This window comes from Lagenorhynchus albirostris, chromosome 9, assembly GCF_949774975.1.
Source record: "Lagenorhynchus albirostris chromosome 9, mLagAlb1.1, whole genome shotgun sequence".
In the NCBI taxonomy this organism is placed as follows: Eukaryota; Metazoa; Chordata; class Mammalia; order Artiodactyla; family Delphinidae; genus Lagenorhynchus; species Lagenorhynchus albirostris.
The window spans coordinates 36840187-36859924 of NC_083103.1; the positions used below are offsets into that span (position 1 = coordinate 36840187).

At 45.3% G+C, this 19738-nt stretch overlaps 1 protein-coding gene and 1 long non-coding RNA gene across 2 annotated transcripts in view; one reads left to right on the forward strand and one right to left on the reverse strand.

Annotated features, from left to right (window-relative positions):
* The first annotated feature begins 3053 nt into the window (after nucleotides 1-3053).
* On the forward strand, nucleotides 3054-18738 carry E2F8 (E2F transcription factor 8). Its single transcript, XM_060159530.1, has 12 exons — nucleotides 3054-3068; nucleotides 5480-5758; nucleotides 6105-6261; nucleotides 8201-8515; nucleotides 8735-8896; nucleotides 10500-10637; nucleotides 12130-12333; nucleotides 12635-12722; nucleotides 12965-13496; nucleotides 17058-17190; nucleotides 17308-17702; nucleotides 18059-18738. The coding sequence occupies exons 1-12, from the start codon at nucleotides 3054-3056 to the stop codon at nucleotides 18239-18241; spliced, it is 2601 nt and encodes an 866-aa protein (XP_060015513.1). The 3' UTR covers nucleotides 18242-18738.
* The window catches only part of LOC132525945 (uncharacterized), a 30383-nt gene continuing 27050 nt past the window's right edge, over nucleotides 16406-19738 (reverse strand). The window contains exons 2-3 of the long non-coding RNA XR_009542411.1: nucleotides 17889-18331; nucleotides 16406-17648 (exon numbers count right to left, since the gene is read on the reverse strand). This is a non-coding gene — a long non-coding RNA (uncharacterized LOC132525945). The remainder of the gene's footprint in view (nucleotides 17649-17888; nucleotides 18332-19738) is intronic.

Consider the following 19738-nt stretch of genomic DNA (forward strand, 5'->3'; position numbering starts at 1 on the left):
CTGCCCCCCTTTCGTTGATGTATATATAAACACATCCTCCTCCGGAAAAGGTGTACCGGGGCTCAGTAAGAACGAGCTGCTCAGTGCTGTCGGGGGTGGGGCCCGGTGGGGCCCTGCCCAGTGACCTCACTTTATTTTAAATCTGAGAGCTCTAGGTGGCCGCTGGCTTCTGCGCAGCACCGCGCCCAAGGTCGGCTTTCAGGTGGAAGCGAGTTCTTGAGCGACACTTGCCTGAAGCCGGGTAGGACCCGCTCCCCGGGTAGCGGAGAGGGAAGGACCGAGACACCACGGCGCTAACCGTTCGGGGCAGCCACCCTGCGCGCCCTGAGGTCGCGTTCAGCGGCAGAAAGAGCCACCGCTCGCCACCGGGACCCCCGGTTCTACGGCCTGTCGCTACATCACGGCGACCCTAGCCTCAGTATCACTGTATCCCCGCCCTTATATCGCGTCCGGGAATATAAGAATATCCCGCGCTGCAAGTCAGCACTGGGTGATTCGTTGACAAATATAAATAAGTTACACGCTAGGGGATTGCGGCCCCGCGCTTTGTTGGAGCTTAAAAGATGAGAAATTACAAAAGAGGAGGAAGAGCTCAAACCAGTCGATAGATGGGCGCCCTGATCTAGGCGCTGTTGGGCAATAAATGCGGTCCCGCAACTCCAGCACAGGTCCCCAGAAAAGGGAAACGCTTTAAAGCAGAGAACAGCGGAGCAAGACAACGCGGGCGCAAACAATCCAGGCACAGGCAAAGGCAGCGCTGCCGCCCCGGGCCTCGGTTTCCCCGTCTGCAAAACAGGGCGTTGCACTACAGTGTCTCCCAAACCTCCTATTAATCTAGAACTCTACAATAATCCATGCTGAAGCTGCCCGAGGCTCGGAAACCGGAAAAAGAGGGAAAAGCGAGGGAAGACGACAGGGAGGGGGAAAGGGAGGAGCCGGGAGGAGACCTGGAGAGGGAAGACGGGGGACGCCTGGAACAGGCTTGGCGGGTTTTCAACCTTATTCCTCCTCCTCCCACACCTGCGTTCTCAAGTCTGGGCCGAGACCCCGCGCCCATCAAATCTGATCACCGGTTGGCAAGCTTCTCCCTCCACACCCCAGTTTCTAGAGGCCATGAGCAGATGGTGGGCAACACAATAATGCATGCCATGGGTGGAAGGGGTAATGGTCCTGGCTGGGATCCCCAGGGCAGGTGAGCGGATCTGGGGCTGGGCAGCGGGTGGGATGGACCCAGGCTGGGGATTGCGGAGCGCCCGCGTCCCAATCCGCGTGCCCCGGGCGGACTAAACTTCATTCCCCAACTTTGAGCTAGGGGAGGGGGTGTTTTGCCAAAAAAAAAAAAAGTTGCTTAACTTTTCCCCCAACTCTGTCGTGGAGGCAGGACCGGAGGGCGGTGCCTGCACCCTGATTCGCCGCCGGCTCCAGTCTGGAGGCTCGGATTGGCGCGCGAGGTCCGGGGCCGGGATGAGCGGGCGTGGGGGAGGGGAGCGGCCCTCCCTGCCCGCGGGATCGGCTCGCGCCGGGAGCGGGTTAATTTCAAATCGGGGGCTTGACTGCTCCTGGACGGTCACGTTCCCTCTGCCCGCCCGCCGGCCCGCCAGTCCCGGTCCCGGCGTTTCCCTCCGGCACCCACCTCTGCGCAGCGTAAGGACCGACTGACTGCCCGACACGCGGGCTCCCGGGCCTGAGCGGGGAAGGGGTGCCGAGGAGTCCCCGCTCAGCCCCCGTCGGCTCCAACCGTGAGGTGAACTGACAGGTCAGCGGGGCGCAGAGGGACGCGGCGCTCGGCCAGCCTGGCACCGGGAGAGGGCTCGGGAAGGCAGCGGCGGCCGTTTCCCGCCTCTCGCTCCTCCCGGGGCCGTGGAGGGAGGAGCTGAGCTCCCGCGCAGAGGGGAGGGGGCGAGCGAGGGGGAGGGGCAGGGATGCTGTGGTTCCGGGCGCGGGTTTGCCCGCGCTCAAGCCCCGCGCTGATAAGGGGCGGCGCCGACCACGGTCCGGCTTTCCGCGCCAAATTTTTAAATCGAAGGCGGAAGGTCCGGACCCGCCCCTGGCGCCGCCAACCAATCGCAGGCCCGCGACCAGCACTCTGATTGGTCGGGAATCGTTGCCCTAGAAACCGCGAGGATGCTGTCCAGGAACTGCCTGGCGGGCGGCGCGCTGAATGGGACCGGTGGGGGGAGGGGCAGTTGGCCTGGCGCTAGGGGAAGTGCGCGGGGCGCGGGAGCCGGTGGCGGCAGGGGGACTGTACCTGGTTGCCTTGCTGAGCAAATGCAGCCTTCCATGGTAGGGTCCAACATTGTGGCGTGAACTAGCCGCCTGAATAGCGAGTACATAGCGCTTTAAGGAAGCCGCATCTGTAAGGAAGTCTTTTTTTAAAAAAAGTCTTAATCATAAGGCGCTCTTTAAATGCCCAGAATACGTTTGGAGCTTAAGGACTGAATTTGTAAGTTACCTATCAAGCTGTTTCCCAAGACTTCACTGCTGAGCCTATGCACGTGTGTGTCAAGGGAGAAAATCAGACATCTAGATGCAGACTTTTATCCAGATACTTAGGGTTGTGGCTGCTTAGCCGGAACCTGGGCTCATGCTCTGAGTCCCGAGCTCTGATCTGTGAACAGGTGGGTGCTTGTGTTTGCTACAGTCCATTCGGTGGGGTCTGGAGAATGGTTTGCCTTCTCTAAAGGTGGGAGAGGGCTGTCACTGGAAATTCTGTGGGTTGCTTGAAGTCTCATGACAGCAGATCGGTTAGCTGAAGGAATTTACAGGCGTTTGATGGAGTTCTCTGCCCCGTGGGGCTGTCTGTGGTCGGGAATAAAATGTAAATGCAGTTTGTCAGTTTTCTTTAGCCTTTGTTTCAGTAGCCTGTGGCGTCCATGAAGTTATTTTCAACTGATCTACGGCTTTTATTTTTAACTTTTTCTATTTCCTTTTTTCTTTAAGGATATTAAAATTTTTAATTGGACTACCTGGACTACTTGAACCATCAGGATATTGGGAGGAAATCCAGATTTTTCATTTTTAAAGAAACTCTAAATGTATGAGAAATTTACAGAATGGAGAACGAAAAGGTACCTTTTTAGCTTCAATACTCATCCTTGCAGTTTTAAATGCAACATCATCCTGATTTAGCTCCATGATTTTTCAATATCCAATATCTTACTAATGCCGCATCCTTTTTTGGTTATCCTTTTTTGGTTAGCCCCTATAAAAACCCAGAAGGAAGGAAAATTTAATTTTTGAAGAGGGGAAAATTACCTAGGATTACTCTTTCTAGTTTTTTATGATTTGGTAGAAATTTCAAAGAGATAAAGTAGAGAGAAAAGGTATTTTTAAGAATAATAAAATTTGTTAGTTGCTTTATGATATTTCTGAGGATTCTTGAACAATAGGAATTCAGAAAGGGCATTTGACATGATTTGAGATTGGATTTCCTGTTAAGATCATTTTCTACCAAACCACCAGTCTCTTTTAACTATAGGGGACACTGTCAGTGAGGGGTATCTTGATTGATGTCCAAATACTGATAAGTTAAAAAAAAAATGAAATACGCAAATTTCCTAAAAGTTTTAGATAGTAGTCAAATAAGAGAATTGCTATTGCTTCTGATGGTCAGAGGCAAAGGACAGCAGCCTGAGAAAAGTCCCCTTCTTGGATCAGCACCTCTCAAGTGCACCATCAGGGGAGGGTCCCCCCCTTGGGTCCATCACACTGACTTCCATGTAAGGGTACCATACTTGGATGGAGGAGATTCAGATTCAAGTCCTGTGTGACCTCGCTCAGCCTGGGTGTCCTCTTCTGTAGAATAGGACTACAGGACTGGATGAAAACACAAATGGAAAAGCACTTGATAAATCCTAAAGAGTCACAGACATATAAAATAGTCCCGTTAATCTTTGTTCCTAAAGTCACTGAAGAATTAGTGAGTCAGGCTTCCCTGGTTGCGCAGTGGTTGGGAGTCCGCCTGCCGATGCAGGGGACACGGGTTCGTGCCCCAGTCCGGGAAGATCCCACATGCCGCGGAGCGGCTGGGCCCGTGAGCCATGGCCGCTGAGCCTGCGCGTCCGGAGCCTGTGCTCCGCAACGGGAGAGGCCACAACAGTGAGAGGCCCGCGTACCACAAAAAAAAAAAAAAAAAAAAAAAAGAATTAGTTAGTCTATTCTTTCGCTTATTGCCATTCTAAGCATTTTCTTATAGATATAGATGTATTCTCAGTGTTTCCATTAAAACAGAACAGTTAATGCACAGCAATGCAAGAGGGGGATTGACTGGTCATTGTACATTGTAAATTGTAGACAAACATCTTTTGTTGCTGTTAATAAAAACATGATAATAAACATCCTAATCAAACTTTTTAAAAATAAAAATAAAATAGATACAGGTGGTAGGAATGTGTGAAGTCACCAGTGGCCAAAAGTAGAAGAAACATAGTCTCCATCAGTCTTAAGTATGAACAGCTATTAATAATGTACCCACTTGTTTCTCAGTGGCAGTCCAGCCTCTGCCAGGAACCAGCTTTGTGGTCTTAGGTAACTAATTTTACTTCTCTGGGTTCCATTTTCTCCATCTGTAAAGTGAAAAGGTTAAATATTCAAAGAGCAGACTTCTCTGGTCGGAAATGTTGCTCGTAGGCACTCTGGATTTTGCTCCCCAGTGGATTTTGCCAACAAGTCTGACCATATGCTAGCCCTCACCCTTGTTTCCTTGGCTCTCTGACTTTTCTGCATCAGTGGTATTTTATTGAGTAGCCACAGCATGCAGTCATTGTGCTAGATACACAGATGAATGGGACATGGTTTCTGCCGTGGAGACGTTTACTTATTACAGTGTCATAAGTCAAAGTCACTCCGAGGAGTTTGGGATCACTTAAAATTATCAGTCCCATTAAGGGAAGCTAAGTGAAATGTATATGGGAATGCTCAATCTTTGCAACTCTTCTCTAAATCTAAAATTATTTCAAAATCAAATTTTTTAAAATTATAAGTCTTGGGCTTCCCTGGTGGCGCAGTGGTTGAGAGTCCGCCTGCCGATGCAGGGGACACGGGTTCGTGCCCCGGTCCGGGAAGATCCCACATGCCGCGGAGCGGCTGGGCCTGTGAGCCATGGCCGCTGAGCCTGCGCGTCCGGAGCCTGTGTTCCGCAATGGGAGAGGCCACAACAGTGAGAGGCCCGCGTACCGCAAAAAAAAAAAAAAAAAAAAAAAAATTATAAGTCTTAAAGTTTTCTTTTTAAATTCTTGGAACATAAGATGAAAAGTTTAAGTCCATGCTTTGTTGAAAAGTTAAAAATGGGAAATTTAGCTATTAGAATGGACAAGTGTCAAAGTGATCATTGGAATATAGTCACTAATTTAATCAACTCAACAACCTCACTAGGCATTTTTTTCTTAGCACTATTCTATTTATATAATTTCTAGAGTCAAAAGCTATCTGATAAATCCTTTTATACAGTGGATTTAATAATTTACTTGTTTTGAACCAGGAAAATCTCTTTTTCGAGCCACATAAAAGGGGACTGGTGAAAACACCTCTGAAAGAATCCACCGCAGCAAATATAGTGTTGGCGGAGATCCAACCTGACTTTGGCCCTTTAACCACACCCACCAAGCCCAAGGAGATCTCCCAGGGAGAACCGTGGACACCAACAGCCAACCTAAAAATGCTAATCAGTGCCGTGAGCCCAGAGATCCGCTACAGAGATCAGAAAAGGGGTTTGTTTGACAACGGAAATGGATTACCTGAGGCCAGAGATTGTTTACATGTAGGTTTTCAGAGGCCTGGGTGGAGACTGGGGGATTTGGGGAGCGGGGGTCGGGGGAGCAGTGTGAAGCTGTTGCAGAAGCACTAGCAGTGTAAAGCATCACCCCCCTCAGAGCCCTGGAGGGGTCTGGACCCCATCAAATACAGCCCTGGGAATTCTGAACCTGTGACTTACTTATGAACTTCTTCCCTTTCAGATCTGTCAAGCAATTTATCCTGGCTCCACACCTTTTCTTTCCAATTTTGTAGCTATTGAAGCAAACCATGTGTATAAGTGTTAGTCATTGAGCGCAGATGCCCCCAATAAATCTTTATGAATAAGACATTATTTACATCTTTCTTTGTAGGAACACTTATCTGGAGACGAATATGAGAAATCCCAACCCAGTCGAAAAGAGAAAAGTTTAGGACTGTTGTGTCATAAGTTCTTAGCTCGATATCCCAACTATCCCAACCCTGCTGTGAATAACGACATCTGTCTTGATGAAGTAGCCGAGGAACTTAGTAAGTATGCAAAGAGCTCACCGAAATTAAAGGGACTTCATAGGCTTACTTCTTCAGACCCACACTCATCTAGCCAGTGTTTGTAACGACACAAGGCCACACAGAAGTTATCCATCTGTAAAGCCCTATTAATTTAAGAATAACCGCATACAGTTTCCAGTCTCAGTTAAGTCTTAAAACAGAAGCAGAAAATCACAATGGAGATTGCTCTGACTGCATTTCGGAAGCTCTGATGCTTTAAAGGGAGGCACCATTGTTCTATGACTTGTTTCATAAACAGCTACAACTCTGAACTTGGGTCTTGTTTCTCACTGGAGCCAGGCTGTGGAATGGTTTCTTCACAGTTTACAATGAGGATCGGCCTCTGGGCATGGGAGCAGGGCTTTAGCCCTCCCTGCCATTCAGGGCTACTCTGAGAACCAGTGCATTTTCTGAATGTTTTGTGTTTGCCAAAAGTTACTGTGTTCCCCTGCCCCCTTTCGCTCCTCTCTTCATGGACTCAAATCTAGTTACAGCTAAAAAGGAGTCTGTGGCAAACTTGGTTTACCTTTGGAGTCATGAAAATACTATAATCTGGATCTGTGAAGAGATATACAGGATATTTTAATATATAGCTATCACCCTGGGAAGAAAGTTTTGTCCTTCTCATACGTGTTTATACATATCAACTTTATTTCATATTTTAAGAATATGCTATTTAGATTCATCTCTTCACATACACTTCATTGTAGCTATGGAGGATGTACCCTTTAATTCAGCAGGTATCTACTGATCACCTATTATGTGCCAGGCAATGTTGTAGCAGCTGGGATGACATTGGCGAACAGAAAGACAAAATCCCTGCTCCTGTGGAACCTGCTTTCTAGTGGGGTCAATAGATAATATGCAAAGGACATAATAAGTAAGTAATTATGATATATGTTAGAAGGTAATATGTGCTGTGGAAAAAAGAAAATGTAGACCAAGGTAGAGGGGGATTGGAGTGCTAGGGGTGTGCTTTGCAATTTGCAATTTAATTTTAAATGAAGTGGTCAGGTCAGGCCTTGTTAAGAGGGTGACATCCGAGCACGGACTCAAAAGAATCGAGGTGGGGAGCTATGAGGACATCTGGGAGAAGGATTCCAGCCAGAAGGAGCAGCCCAGCACAAAGGCCTCAGGCAGGGGCATATCTGGCAAGTTCCAGGAACAGCAAGGAATCTCAGCACCTTGTACCTATCATATGACAGCCGTATATGTGTGTGTGTGTGTGTGTGTGTGTGTGTGTGTGTGTGTGTGTGTGTGTGTGTGTGTGTTGGGAACTAATATAAGAAATGGAGTGTAGGGCTTCCCTGGTGGCGCAGTGGTTGAGAGTCCGCCTGCCGATGCAGGGGACATGGGTTCGTGCCCCGGTCCGGGAAGATCCCACATGCCGCGGAGCGGCTAGGCCCGTGAGCCATGGCCGCTGAGCCTGTGCGTCCGGAGCCTGTGCTCCGCAATGGGAGAGGCCACAACAGTGAGAGGCCCGCGTACTGCAAAAAAAAAAAAAAAAGAAAAGAAATGGAGTGTAGAGTGTGGGATTTAGAGCACTGAAGACTTGATTTTGCCACTTACTGGCTCTGTGCCTTGAGGTGAACAGCTTAGCCAGCCTGAGCCTCTATCTCCTCATCCTTAAAGTGTGGATAATAATGCCTACCTCACAAGTTTAGGGTAAAAATGTCCTAAACCTGTATGGCGCAGTGGAAGCCCTCAATAAATGTCACCTTTCTAATTCATATTAACTATTTGTGCCCTTGGAGAGCAGGGACATGCCTTTCTCATCTTCACACTCTTTGTTGAGCATAAATAAAGTTAATATAATCCAGAACCTACTGTCTAGTAATCCCTGGAAGGAAAAGGTATTCAATTCTATCCACATTACAAAATCTGATCCTAGTAAGGTACAACTGCTCGTTCTTTGCAGATGTTGAGCGCCGACGCATTTACGATATCGTCAACGTTCTAGAGAGTCTGCACATGGTGAGCCGGCTTGCCAAAAACAGATACACTTGGCACGGCCGACACAACCTCAACCAAACCCTTGGGACTCTGAAGAGCGTCGGGGAAGAGAACAAGTACGCCGAGCAGATTATGATGATCAAAAAGAAAGAATATGAACAAGAGTTTGACTTTAGTAAGAGTTACCGTATAGAGGATCCGATTATCAAATCAAACACTGGCCAAAACGGACACCCAGACATGTGTTTTGTCGAACTTCCTGGAGTGGAATTTCGGGCAGGTGAGAGCTGCTGCTGAAAAGCTCAGGCAGCAGCGCACCTCTGGGAGGTCTAAAGAAGAGGTTCCTTAGGGAACCACGCTCAGAGCTTCTGCTGCTTTTAATGTGAAAATGCTGCACATCAGCCGTGGGATCAGGTTGTGGTATTTTTAGCCTGGTTACTTTAGAAAGCACTTGTCCCTTCATGAATTTTAATTCTCTAATCCTCTTCCTTCTCCAAAGCCTCTGTAAACAGCCGCAAAGACAAGTCTTTAAGAGTGATGAGCCAGAAATTTGTGATGCTATTTTTGGTGTCAACGCCTCAGATAGTGAGCCTGGAAGTTGCTGCCAAGATTTTAATTGGGGAGGACCATGTGGAAGATTTGGATAAAAGCAAGTTTAAAAGTAAGTGGCACGACTGCCATGGACTTTCGGACCTACTCTTAAATAATAAAATCTTGCTTATTAACTGATTTCCAAATACATTTGTTATATAAACAGATCATATCTAGTTAGGCTTTTGTATCTTCACTTCTCCCCAGAAGCCATGATGATACTGCTTTAGCTGACTTGTGGGACTCAAAGATACGTATATAATTACTCTTATCTGACACTTTGGCTTATACAGTTCCTTAAATGTTACCTCCTTTATTACTGTAACATTGTCTCCATTTTACACATGTAGAATCTGTACTCTGCTCTTTCCACTGCCTCTCATATTTGAGGGTGAAAGTAACTTCTAACACTGTCCCCAGAAGTGACCTGCAGCACAGATGGTTCGCCGTTTTGAAAGTGGTTTTAGCCAGAATATCTGCTCTAAGTTGCAAAGAGACCGTAGATTAGGTCCCTAACACAGCTCTACCCTTGCCTCTAAGAACAGACTTTGCAGGAACCCCCTCAAAAAGGAGTAGAGAGTGTGGAGGGAGTGCTCAGCAGACACCTGAGGGCATTAGCGACCTCCAAGTAGGGCATGAGGCTGGCCTGGACATGGGTCATTCGGGGGACCCGGCTGACTGGTGAGGAAGAGCTGCCCCGAGCCACAGCAGAGGCTGGGGGAATGCCTGCGAGCTACCACACAGATCCCTTCCCATCCCTGGGAAGCTGTACTAGTGAAGTATATTAAGAGTATATGAAAGTATATTCAGACATCTCCAGTGTCCCTATAAAGACAAAATGAATAGAGATTAAGGCAATAATGCTGGCAATGGGCTTGGGAGATCTGTCATCTCAAAAAACACATCGCGATACTACCGATGGGCTGCCCGCTTTCTCTGAGCCACCAGTTTTCAGCTCTCCATTTCACTGGTTAGTCACAGCCCTGGAAACTATTCCAGGAACTACAGATGTGTAATTTCCTGAATCCCCAGGGAATTCAGAACCTTCTGGCATGGCCATGAAGAAGGGGCTCAATTTGTAACTTTGTACTGTCAAGCTGAAGTAAAGGCAGACTTTTTGTAGCAAAACTTTTCAAGATATGTAAGATTTATAGAATTAACAAATCTCTACTTTTCATATTACATATGGACAGTATGAAAATTTATAAATTTTGATGGGCTATAGAATATTCCATGCTTATGTTATTAAACAAATCTTTTTATAAACTATCACAAGCAGGAAAGCAATACATTTATCATCGATACTGTATTTCTACTTGTTCATAATCCTGAATCCTCACTAGGAGATGCCCAGCAATGGTAAATTTTTATTAGAAAATCTGTAACATGATTCCCAATAAGGTGATATCGTTGAGTCACTTTTCCTTTTCCAACATGTACTTTTGTCATTTCAAAATTCAGTATCATCAGTAACTGCGTCTTTTCAATATTTAAAACTATTTTTTGTTGTTTTAATTAAAGCAGTGTCCCTAGCATAACTTAAGAGTCACATTTTTCTCTGACACTGATGGTTAGGATAGCTCTTTGAATGTACATGAAGTCCTTATGAAGCAAAGTCCTTTGATCTTTCATTATTCCACTAAGGGATGTATACACTTTTTCTTCCCCCCCAGCAAAAATTAGGAGGTTGTATGATATAGCTAATGTTCTGAGTAGCCTGGATCTTATCAAGAAAGTTCACGTTACAGAGGAAAGAGGCCGAAAACCAGCTTTTAAATGGACAGGCCCAGAAATCAGTCCAAATCCCAGTGGTATGTATTTGTTTTCTTTCATTCATTGCTCCGTTATTTTGAATTAACGCACATTTGGAGATATTCTCCCTTTCCCTTCCTACCCACACTCCCACATGTAAAGAACATATATAAGTGATTGAAATGACAATTAAAGATGAACCGATATGGAAAATTTAGCTCTTGGCTCCGTCAGCAGCCAAGGTCCATGACAACTGCACATCCTGTGCAGGAGGCAGAATCTGTATGTGAAAGGATTTGAGAAAGTTGAAAGCATCACGAAGCATAAGATACTACTGCTGTCATTATTATGCTGCTCAGTGACCGTAACAGAGTCTGTGCACATGGAGAATATGAAGTGAATTCATTCCAGTATCAATATTCTAGTCTCCTTCTCAACTCTGGGATTCTGACATTTTGTGTTCCACCAAGATCCCCACACAGAAGTGCTGGAAAGTGGGAAGAACATGGGCTGTGGAAGCAGAGGGAGGCTTAGGTTCCAGTCCCAGCTCTGATACTTATCAGCCTTGTGGCCTTGGGCAGGTTACTTCTCCAAGACTGTTTCCTCACCCACAAGTGGGAAGAGGTTATTGTGATTTTGGATATAACTACAGAGAGAGGTCCTTTGGTACAGGGATTCAGAGTGTAGGCTCTGGGCTAGACTGATCAGGTTCATATCCCAGGCCCACATTCTACAAGCTAAGAGACCGTGAGTCAGTTAATGTATGAAATGTCTCTGAAATGGGGATGCATTTCCTGAGAAGTACCTACCCAAGTTGTAGAGAGTGTCTTAGCCTGTTCAGGCTGCCATAGCAGAGCACCATCAACTGGGTGGCTTATAAGCAACAGACATTTACCTCTCACAGTTTTAGAGGCTAGGAAGTCCAAAATCAAGGCACCAGCAGATTCAGTGTTTGGTGAGGACCCGCTTTCTAGACAGCCGTCTTTTCATTGTAACCTCACGTGGTGGAAGGGACTAGGGAGCTCTGGGGGGTCTCTTTTATAAGAGCACTAATCCTATGCAAGAAGGCTCCACCCTCATGAGCATCTCGCAAAGGCCCCACCTCCCAATACCATCATATTGGGCATTAGGTTTCAGCATATGAATTTGGTGGGTGGGGGAGTGGGGAGGGACACAAACATTCACTCCATAGTAGTGAGGGTCACCATATTTCATCAGATTAAGTCTCCACTGATTCTGAGATGCACAATGTTTTATATATCAATAAGAAAGAAAAAATCAGTAACAGTCACACTATAGCACACCACTGGTTATAAGATACAACGGCTTTCAGAGATGTTAAAGTGTGAAATATTATCTCAGAATTTATTTAATAAGATAAACAAGGTTTTGTAGGTGAAGCCCTTAAAACGGTATCTGGCACATAGTAGGTGCTCTAGTAACTGTGGCCAGTTTAATTCCTAAAATCATTTTAGAATCACACTCTGACCTCATACCCCAGCAGGAGGCCGAACCAACCGTGTATTCACACACTGCCCTTTCCTGTTTCAGGTCTTGGCCCAGTGCTTCCTTTTGCTCCCTCTGATTTGGAAGGGAGGCGGTCTTCTAAAGAGAACTGTGCCAAAAACCTCTTTTCCGCACGTGGGAAACCAAACTTCACTCGACACCCATCTCTCATCAAACTGGTAAAGAGCATAGAAAGTGATCGGAGAAAGATAAATTCTGCTCCCACTAGCCCTATCAAAACCAACAAAGGTATGTTTACAATCGTGTCAGGGCTCTGTTCGGAAGAATTCCTTTTTATCCGACTTTTTAGCTTACTCGATCCCGCGGGACTTGCTAGAGAATTGTTTCAACTTCCATAGTCCCAAACCCACTTGAAGACTAACTATACATGAATTAAAGGATAAAAAGTGATTTGTGGGGTTTATTGTTTAATTGCTGGGTGATTTGGGGGAGCGGTGCATGTTCCTTTGACCTCAGTGATGTTTCATCTGTGTGAACATGTATTCTTTTGCTTTGACCAATCCTCTCCACCTTCTTTTTATTTTACCAGCTGAGAGTTCTCAGAATTCTGTGCCTTTCCCCAGTAAAATGGCTCAGCTCGCAGCTATTTGCAAAATGCAGTTAGAAGAGCAATCAAGGTAGGCAACGCTCTTTAGTAACAGGATGCATTACTTTACTTGCATCGATAGGATTACTTATTTTACGTGAGAATAGGCACTAGCCTTGGCAACTGGTGAGAGAATCTTTTCTATACGGAATCATTACAGAAACTATCTGCTAGTTTCATAAAAGCATAGCTTCAATCTGGGGCAATCTGAAGTGGTAGAACATTTTAGAGAACATGTTTCCATCGTATCATGTTTTAAATCTTGTCTTTTAGTGAACCCAGAAAGAAAGTGAAAGTACAACTGGCAAGATCTGGGCACTGCAAACCAATGGCCCCTCTGGACCCTCCAGCAAATGCTGAGCTAGAGATGACAGCACCGTCCCTCATCCAGCCCCTGGGGGTGGTCCCCCTCATCCCCAGCCCATTGCCATCGGCAGTGCCCGTGATCCTACCTCAGGCCCCTTCGGGCCCATCATATGCCATCTACCTGCAGCCTGCCCAGGCCCAAACGATGACGCCGCCCCAAGGCCTGAGCCCCACGGTCTGCCCCACCCCCTCTCCTAACGCTACGAGATCAAAAGGTTCCACGGATACCACCACAGAGAATGCAGCCAATGATGCACCAAAGTCCAGTGCCTCCGCCAGGCCTGGAAGCTTGCTGCCCGGGCTAGAGCGACAAGGTACAAAGAACCGAGACAGGGAGCCTGCTGGAGAAAGAGGCTCAAAGAGGGCAAGCATGCTCGAGGACAATGGTTCCAAAAAGAAATTTAAAGAAGACCTAAAAGGACTTGAAAATGTCTCCACAGTAAGTACAGCCTTGAACTGTGCAAAGCTTTAGGAGCTCCCCAGTTGATTAGGAGAGAATCTGGTGGCTTGTGAAATTTACCAGAGCAAACAGCAGTCTCTCAGAAAACAGGGAACTGTTCCTTAGCATCCCATAATCCAAACAAGGCCTCAGACAGCTAATCCCCTTACTGGGATGATGGCAGGGACATTTTTAACCTCTGGAGGAAGGGATTATTTGCTCTCTTTTTAAAGCACTGCGGGTGGTTGTCCTTAAGTCCATTTCTCCCGTCACACACTGGAATGCAAACACCTGCCATGAAAGTCTTAAATAATTTACAAGCAGCCGTGACCCCAAATGAATGGATGGACACATAGGGTCCCTTTAACTCCTGCTTTCTGAGTCATTACTTGATATTTGTTTGATGTCATGTAACTGGCATCCGTTGCCTAGAAGAGAAAATTGTTCCCCCGTTTTTACTTTCTACCTAAAATTTAAACCAAAATTTCCATTTTGTGCAAATAGAAAAATCAAACTTAGCTTGGCTAATTTTAGGTATATTTGATGCATTGGTTTCTAGAGATTTTGATGTTCTAGACAATTTTTTTCCTAGATGGAGTTTTATTCAGGAAGGAATGAACGTCTATTGGATGCCTACCCACATACCATACAGCAGAAGTATTAGGCACTTTTATATACATTATCTCGTTTTCCTCCCTTAGGACAATTATATATGAAAGACAGCATCACCAAATAAACAAACACCACTAAACATGGAAGCAGAAGTTAATCTCTCATTTTGTCCCTGCTGTTAATTCAAGTTATTTTACTTCCCTTCATCTTGTTTTTCCACATCTATAAAGAATTTGTTCTGCCAGTTTTTCCTGATCGTCTATTGGGTGTAAAGAGAATATGCTTTGGATCAAACCTGTGCTCTGGATCAAACCAAACCCAGCACCTGCCTTTGGGGGTGGTTGCTTTTGAGCACTTGCCCCAGGGCCATATTACAGTTTTTGTGAGGTTAAGTGCAATTTATTACATGATGTTTTACATAAAGGGGTTTGTGGTCCTTTTAAGGCACCGTAGAAGCTGAAGGGTATTATCTGTAACTGTTGTTATTAAGGAGGCTTTAGAGTTTGTCAAATCTTCCCTAAGGATGGCCTCATGGTAACCATTCAAAACATCCATTATCTTAGCATAGTATCATTTTGCATCTAATGTCCATGCTAGGGGGAAAATCACAAGGCTTCGGCTTGATTCGATTTTCTGGGAGGTCCATAATCTCTTTGAGCCAATGGGTATGATTTAATAATGGTCTCCTATTGCTCACTTAGTTATTCAGGATTAGGGTTTTCACTGGATAGATTTTTCACGTCCCCTGCTTCTTTGTTCATCTCTGACTTCATTTTGACCATTTCTTTTTAGCAGGGACTGAGCAGAACAAAGAAAGTGAGAGATTCATGTGTTAATTCATTCAACAAACATTTACTGAGAATCTACACTTCTAGGGGTGGAGAGAAGACAGTATACAAACAAACATATCAGGTAGTGAATGATAAGAAGTATGGTGAAAATAAAACAGGATAGTGTCATAGGAAGAGGGGTAAGAGTGGTAATGTAGGCTCAATGAGAAGATGTGCAAGTTGAAATATGTCAAATTCTTTCATCCTGCTATTTTAATAGTTCTAATTTTTTTTTAAAAAAAGGAATTGGCATTATAGGTGAAAAAATTTTGCGATGAATATAGTTTGTAGGAAATGGAAGGATAATTATTATTAGAGTACTTTAGGTCTTGCTGGAAATTTGAAGAGTTAAACCGGCAACCAGAAAAACTCATACCATGAGAGAGTACGATTAAAGATAGCAAAGAGCAGCTATTTGTAAAACACCTAAATCTACCCCTTGAAAATTCTTTTTTGCTGCAGTCTTTAAGGAACCTACTAGTAAAGATATTGAATAGAACTAAGCATCTAAGAAACAAAATTGAAAGTCTGTGGTACCCTTTAGCATTGTGGATTCTGACCAGACCTATTAACAGCTAGATCAAAGTATAGACTGTTGTTTTGACAATGGCGAGAAGAAAGATCCAGAGGAAGATAAAAGGAGGGCCCCTAGTTTACAAGACCTGCTTTTTCGCTTTCACCAATCCTGCTCCTGGTAAGACTGAGCAGACTTTTCAGGCGGCTCAGCCACCCATGTAGGCTGTCTCTGTTTGGAAAAGTACAATGATCAGCAGGTATGGTGCAGACACACACAACCCAACACTCTGGCCATTTCGGTTTGGAATGTAACTTTATTCCCTAAAGCTTTTGCTGCATGACAATTGGGCATCTAATATGAATTAATCAGTTCTCTTTTTTATCTGTAATTTTTTGAACCCTGGTGCCCTGCCCTTTCATTTGTATATTGTAAGGGTGTTTGTTTGGTATCATTTGAACCTAAAGTACTAGGGGAAAAAAATGTATAGTTGTATAATTCCTTTGCTCTAAATCAGGAGTCAGCAAACTTTTTCTGTAAAGGACCAGATAGTAAATGTTTTTGGCTTTGTGCGCCATATGGTCTCTGTTGCACCTATTCACTCTGCCATTGTTAAAAAAAAAAAAAAAAAAAAAAAAGGCTTCCCTGGTGGCGCAGTGGTTGAGAGTCCGCCTGCCGATGCAAGGGACATGGGTTCGTGTCCCGGTCCGGGAAGATCCCACATGCCGCGAAGCGGCTGGGCCCGTGAGCCATGGCCGCTGACCCTGCGTGTCTGGAGCCTGTGCTCCGCAACAGGAGAGGCCACAACAGTGAGAGGCCCGTGTACCGCAAAAAAAAAAAAAAAAAAAAAAAAAAAACAGCCAGGAGGCTGTATTTTTGGCCTATGGTTTGGCATTCCCTTTCTGTAAATCAACATTTCTTAAAGTTTTCCTTAAATACCAATACTACCAAAAATTTAGTTGCTGAATAACCTAGGAAATGTTACATGATGCCCCCTTGGAGAACAATGCATGCCATCATAAAAGTCCCTTAGAAATTCTGTCATAAAGACCATTTTCCTTTGTTTAATTCAGAATTTCCCAAACGTATTTGACTATGATTCGCAGAGTGCCTGCTTGCATCCCATAGGACTAGAGCCCCTCAGAATATTCTTGGGAAATACCATCCCACACAATTCAAGGACAATCAGATAATAACACAGCAGTGCCTTTACGGTGTCCAGCTGCATTAAACTTGTTCTGACGGTACCACATCATACCAAGAAGTCTGGTAGCAGGACTTAGGGCGTCAGTGGTGGGGGTCAGGGGGGATGTGCTGGGTAAATCCTGTCCTTAAGCAGGTTCAGTGCTAGCTTTAGGACACTTCCGAAGACCACAGATGGCATTTAAGAAACACATGGTTTGTATTATTCAGGACAAGCACTGGAATGGGAAGGAGGGCTGTTGTCTTCAAAGAGCCATTATAGCTGGCCTGCCCGTGGCCCATACCATTGGAGGCTTTAGTCTGATGAGAGAACCACCAAGGGATACTAGTCCCAGAAGAGGCGCTTGGCCATTTTTCTTCCATATTTGTGTGTAAAATAAATGCTTCCTCCTTGTTTTCTAGACCTTGTTCCCATCAGGATACCTAATCCCTCTCACCCAATGCTCAAGCCTGGGGGCAGAGTCCATTTTGTCTAGTAAAGAAAGCTCAGGTACACTTTCCCCAAACCACAGGATCTACAGCTCCCCGATTGCAGGTGAGTGTACGTAAAACACTGTTCAAATGTGGGTCATTCTCAAGTTCACTCAAGCCTTGTATGCTTCTCGGACAAATGCCTGTGCTTTTAAGATATTCTCCCCCCTTTTCTTTCCAGGTGTTATTCCAGTGACATCATCTGAACTCACTGCTGTTAATTTTCCCTCTTTTCATGTAACACCTTTGAAGCTAATGGTCTCACCAACTTCCGTGGCAGCCGTCCCTGTCGGGAACAGCTCGGCTCTCACTTCGAGCCACCCCGTTCCCGTCCAGAACCCGAGCTCAGCCGTTGTAAACTTCACTCTGCAGCACTTGGGCCTCATCTCCCCTGGTATGCAGGTGTCCGCCAGCCCCGGGCCTGGAACCGTTCCTGTGTCTCCAAGAATAGAGACTGTTAGTGTCACACCAGAAAATGCAGGCACTCAGCAAGGAAGGGCCACCAAGTACGACGTATCAGTCCTGGGCCAGAACCAAACAAATGGACAATCAGTTGCAGTGACAGGGGCACAACAGGTAAGAGTATTTCCATTTATTTTTTTCCTTAGGTTATTAAGTCCCCAATATCAACATCACGGGAGACTCACATTTGCTTTTCTCCTTTGGGAGAGTGATGAGATTAAAGGCCTGCCTTCCTTCCAAACCCAGGAAGAGTGCCCAAGGAGTCCATTTTATGGGGTTATCATGAGCTTTTTGTCTCACCTTAGCAAAAATAATTGAGAACATGAAACTCATGCAGGCTCAGCTGGCAGATTTCAGGGCATGCGAGGTTCCCATCATGTGACATGTCCCTCCAGTCCAGTTTTCTAAGGTTGCCAGGTGTACCTGTCTGCATGGGTTTGACTTTTCTCCATTCTTCTCTTTCCAATCAGCCTGTTCCTGTGACACCCAAAGGGTCCCAATTAGTGGCTGAAAGCTTCTTCCGTACCCCAGGTGGACCAACGAAGCCGAAAGGCTCCTCCTGCGTGGATTTCGACGGTGCTAATAACACCTCCATAGGAACTCTCTTTGTTCCACAGCGAAAACTGGAAGTCTCAACGGAGGATGTCCATTAATTGAGAGATTCGGCCTCGTTTAATCTTCTAGAGTTGTTTAACAGAGATGATATCCTCAGACTGATATGGAGAACACGTTCTCTGAAAATGCTGTAAATACGTTGGGAGTTTACTTAATTTCAAAACAGACACTTGTTTTCATACTTATATATATCCATACACACATAAAATATATATTTGTATTAAGCTAAGTTCAGCCATCAGTCCTACAAAATAAAAGAACTGAGGTATATTAACTTCTGGGGGAAAGAGTTCGTTGTTCCAGCTGTGCCTATACTATTATGCCTAGTAACTGTGTTAAAGTTTACTTCCCTTTGAGTGAATCTGTGACAGGCCTAACGCAGCGCTCTCTACAACTTTGCACAAAGAAAACGCTGTGATGTACAATGTTGTATTTTTAAATAGGGCTGTAGCTATATTTTTTGTAATTTCTTTCAGCTGTTGTTGCAGTATGTCTTTTTGTAAAGTTCGCAACAATCCTTACTTAATCAAGTCTATGGAAAAATTATTTATAAAATGTATTTTTAATCATAAGTTGTTCAAATTAAAACTTTTCTAAAATGTATTTAACTTTTCATTTGGCCTTTTGGAAGAGAAGGAAAATTTCTCGAGGCTCTGAGGCAAATTCTTAGTACGGAGAATACATCCTGGGTTTCCTTAGATATGCCAAGTTTATTGCCTACGTTCTTCCCCTCTTTTGATCTTCCACATGGCTCCACTTTTACAGAGTGAAAATGGCTTCAGAGAAGCTGTTGCTTGGCCAAGGACAGCCAGCTTAGTCCCCTGGGCTTTCCACCACGCCCTGGGAGGTTGGAAATGAGAGGTGTGAGTTGGGATGCTCCTGCCCTGGCATGGCATGGCATGGCCAGCATCCACCCCCTTCCGTCCCGCTGTCGACAGAAGAGGGGCTGCAGCTACAGTCCTCTTTCCACACTTTCCAAATGGCCCAGCTCCAGGGGTGGGCAAGTAGCAGTAAGGATTCTAATTTCGTCCACACTCAAGGAACTACCACATCAAACCCTCCATGAGCTCCAAGAGAAGGAACGAGCTATAATGTGTTAAGTGTGCATCTCCCTGATCCCCTGGTTATGCAACAAATTGTACCTTAAGAATTAACACATGCCTTCCCTTGTCAGGGTCTTAAAGGATCATTGTAGTATCTACTTCCTGCTTGTTTCCTATGTGCCAGGCACTGTTACACATTTTTAAAGGCACTATCTCTACAAGCTAGGGCGATGAGGTCACTGAGGCTCCCAGAAATTCAAGCAGCAAGTCCAGGGTCACACTGCCAGTGTATGCAAGGACTTAACCCATGTCTTTATCTCTTTATCTGTTCATTACCCATCTGCCTCCAGATGCATGCCCAGCAGCTCTAGCAGGAACCAAGCACATTGTTTCAGGGTAATCTGAGCATTTACAAGCTCAAAGCTTTCAAATATACATGTTTTGTTTGCACAACCAAGTACAGCTAAGAGGCAGATTTGCACGCTGACCTAG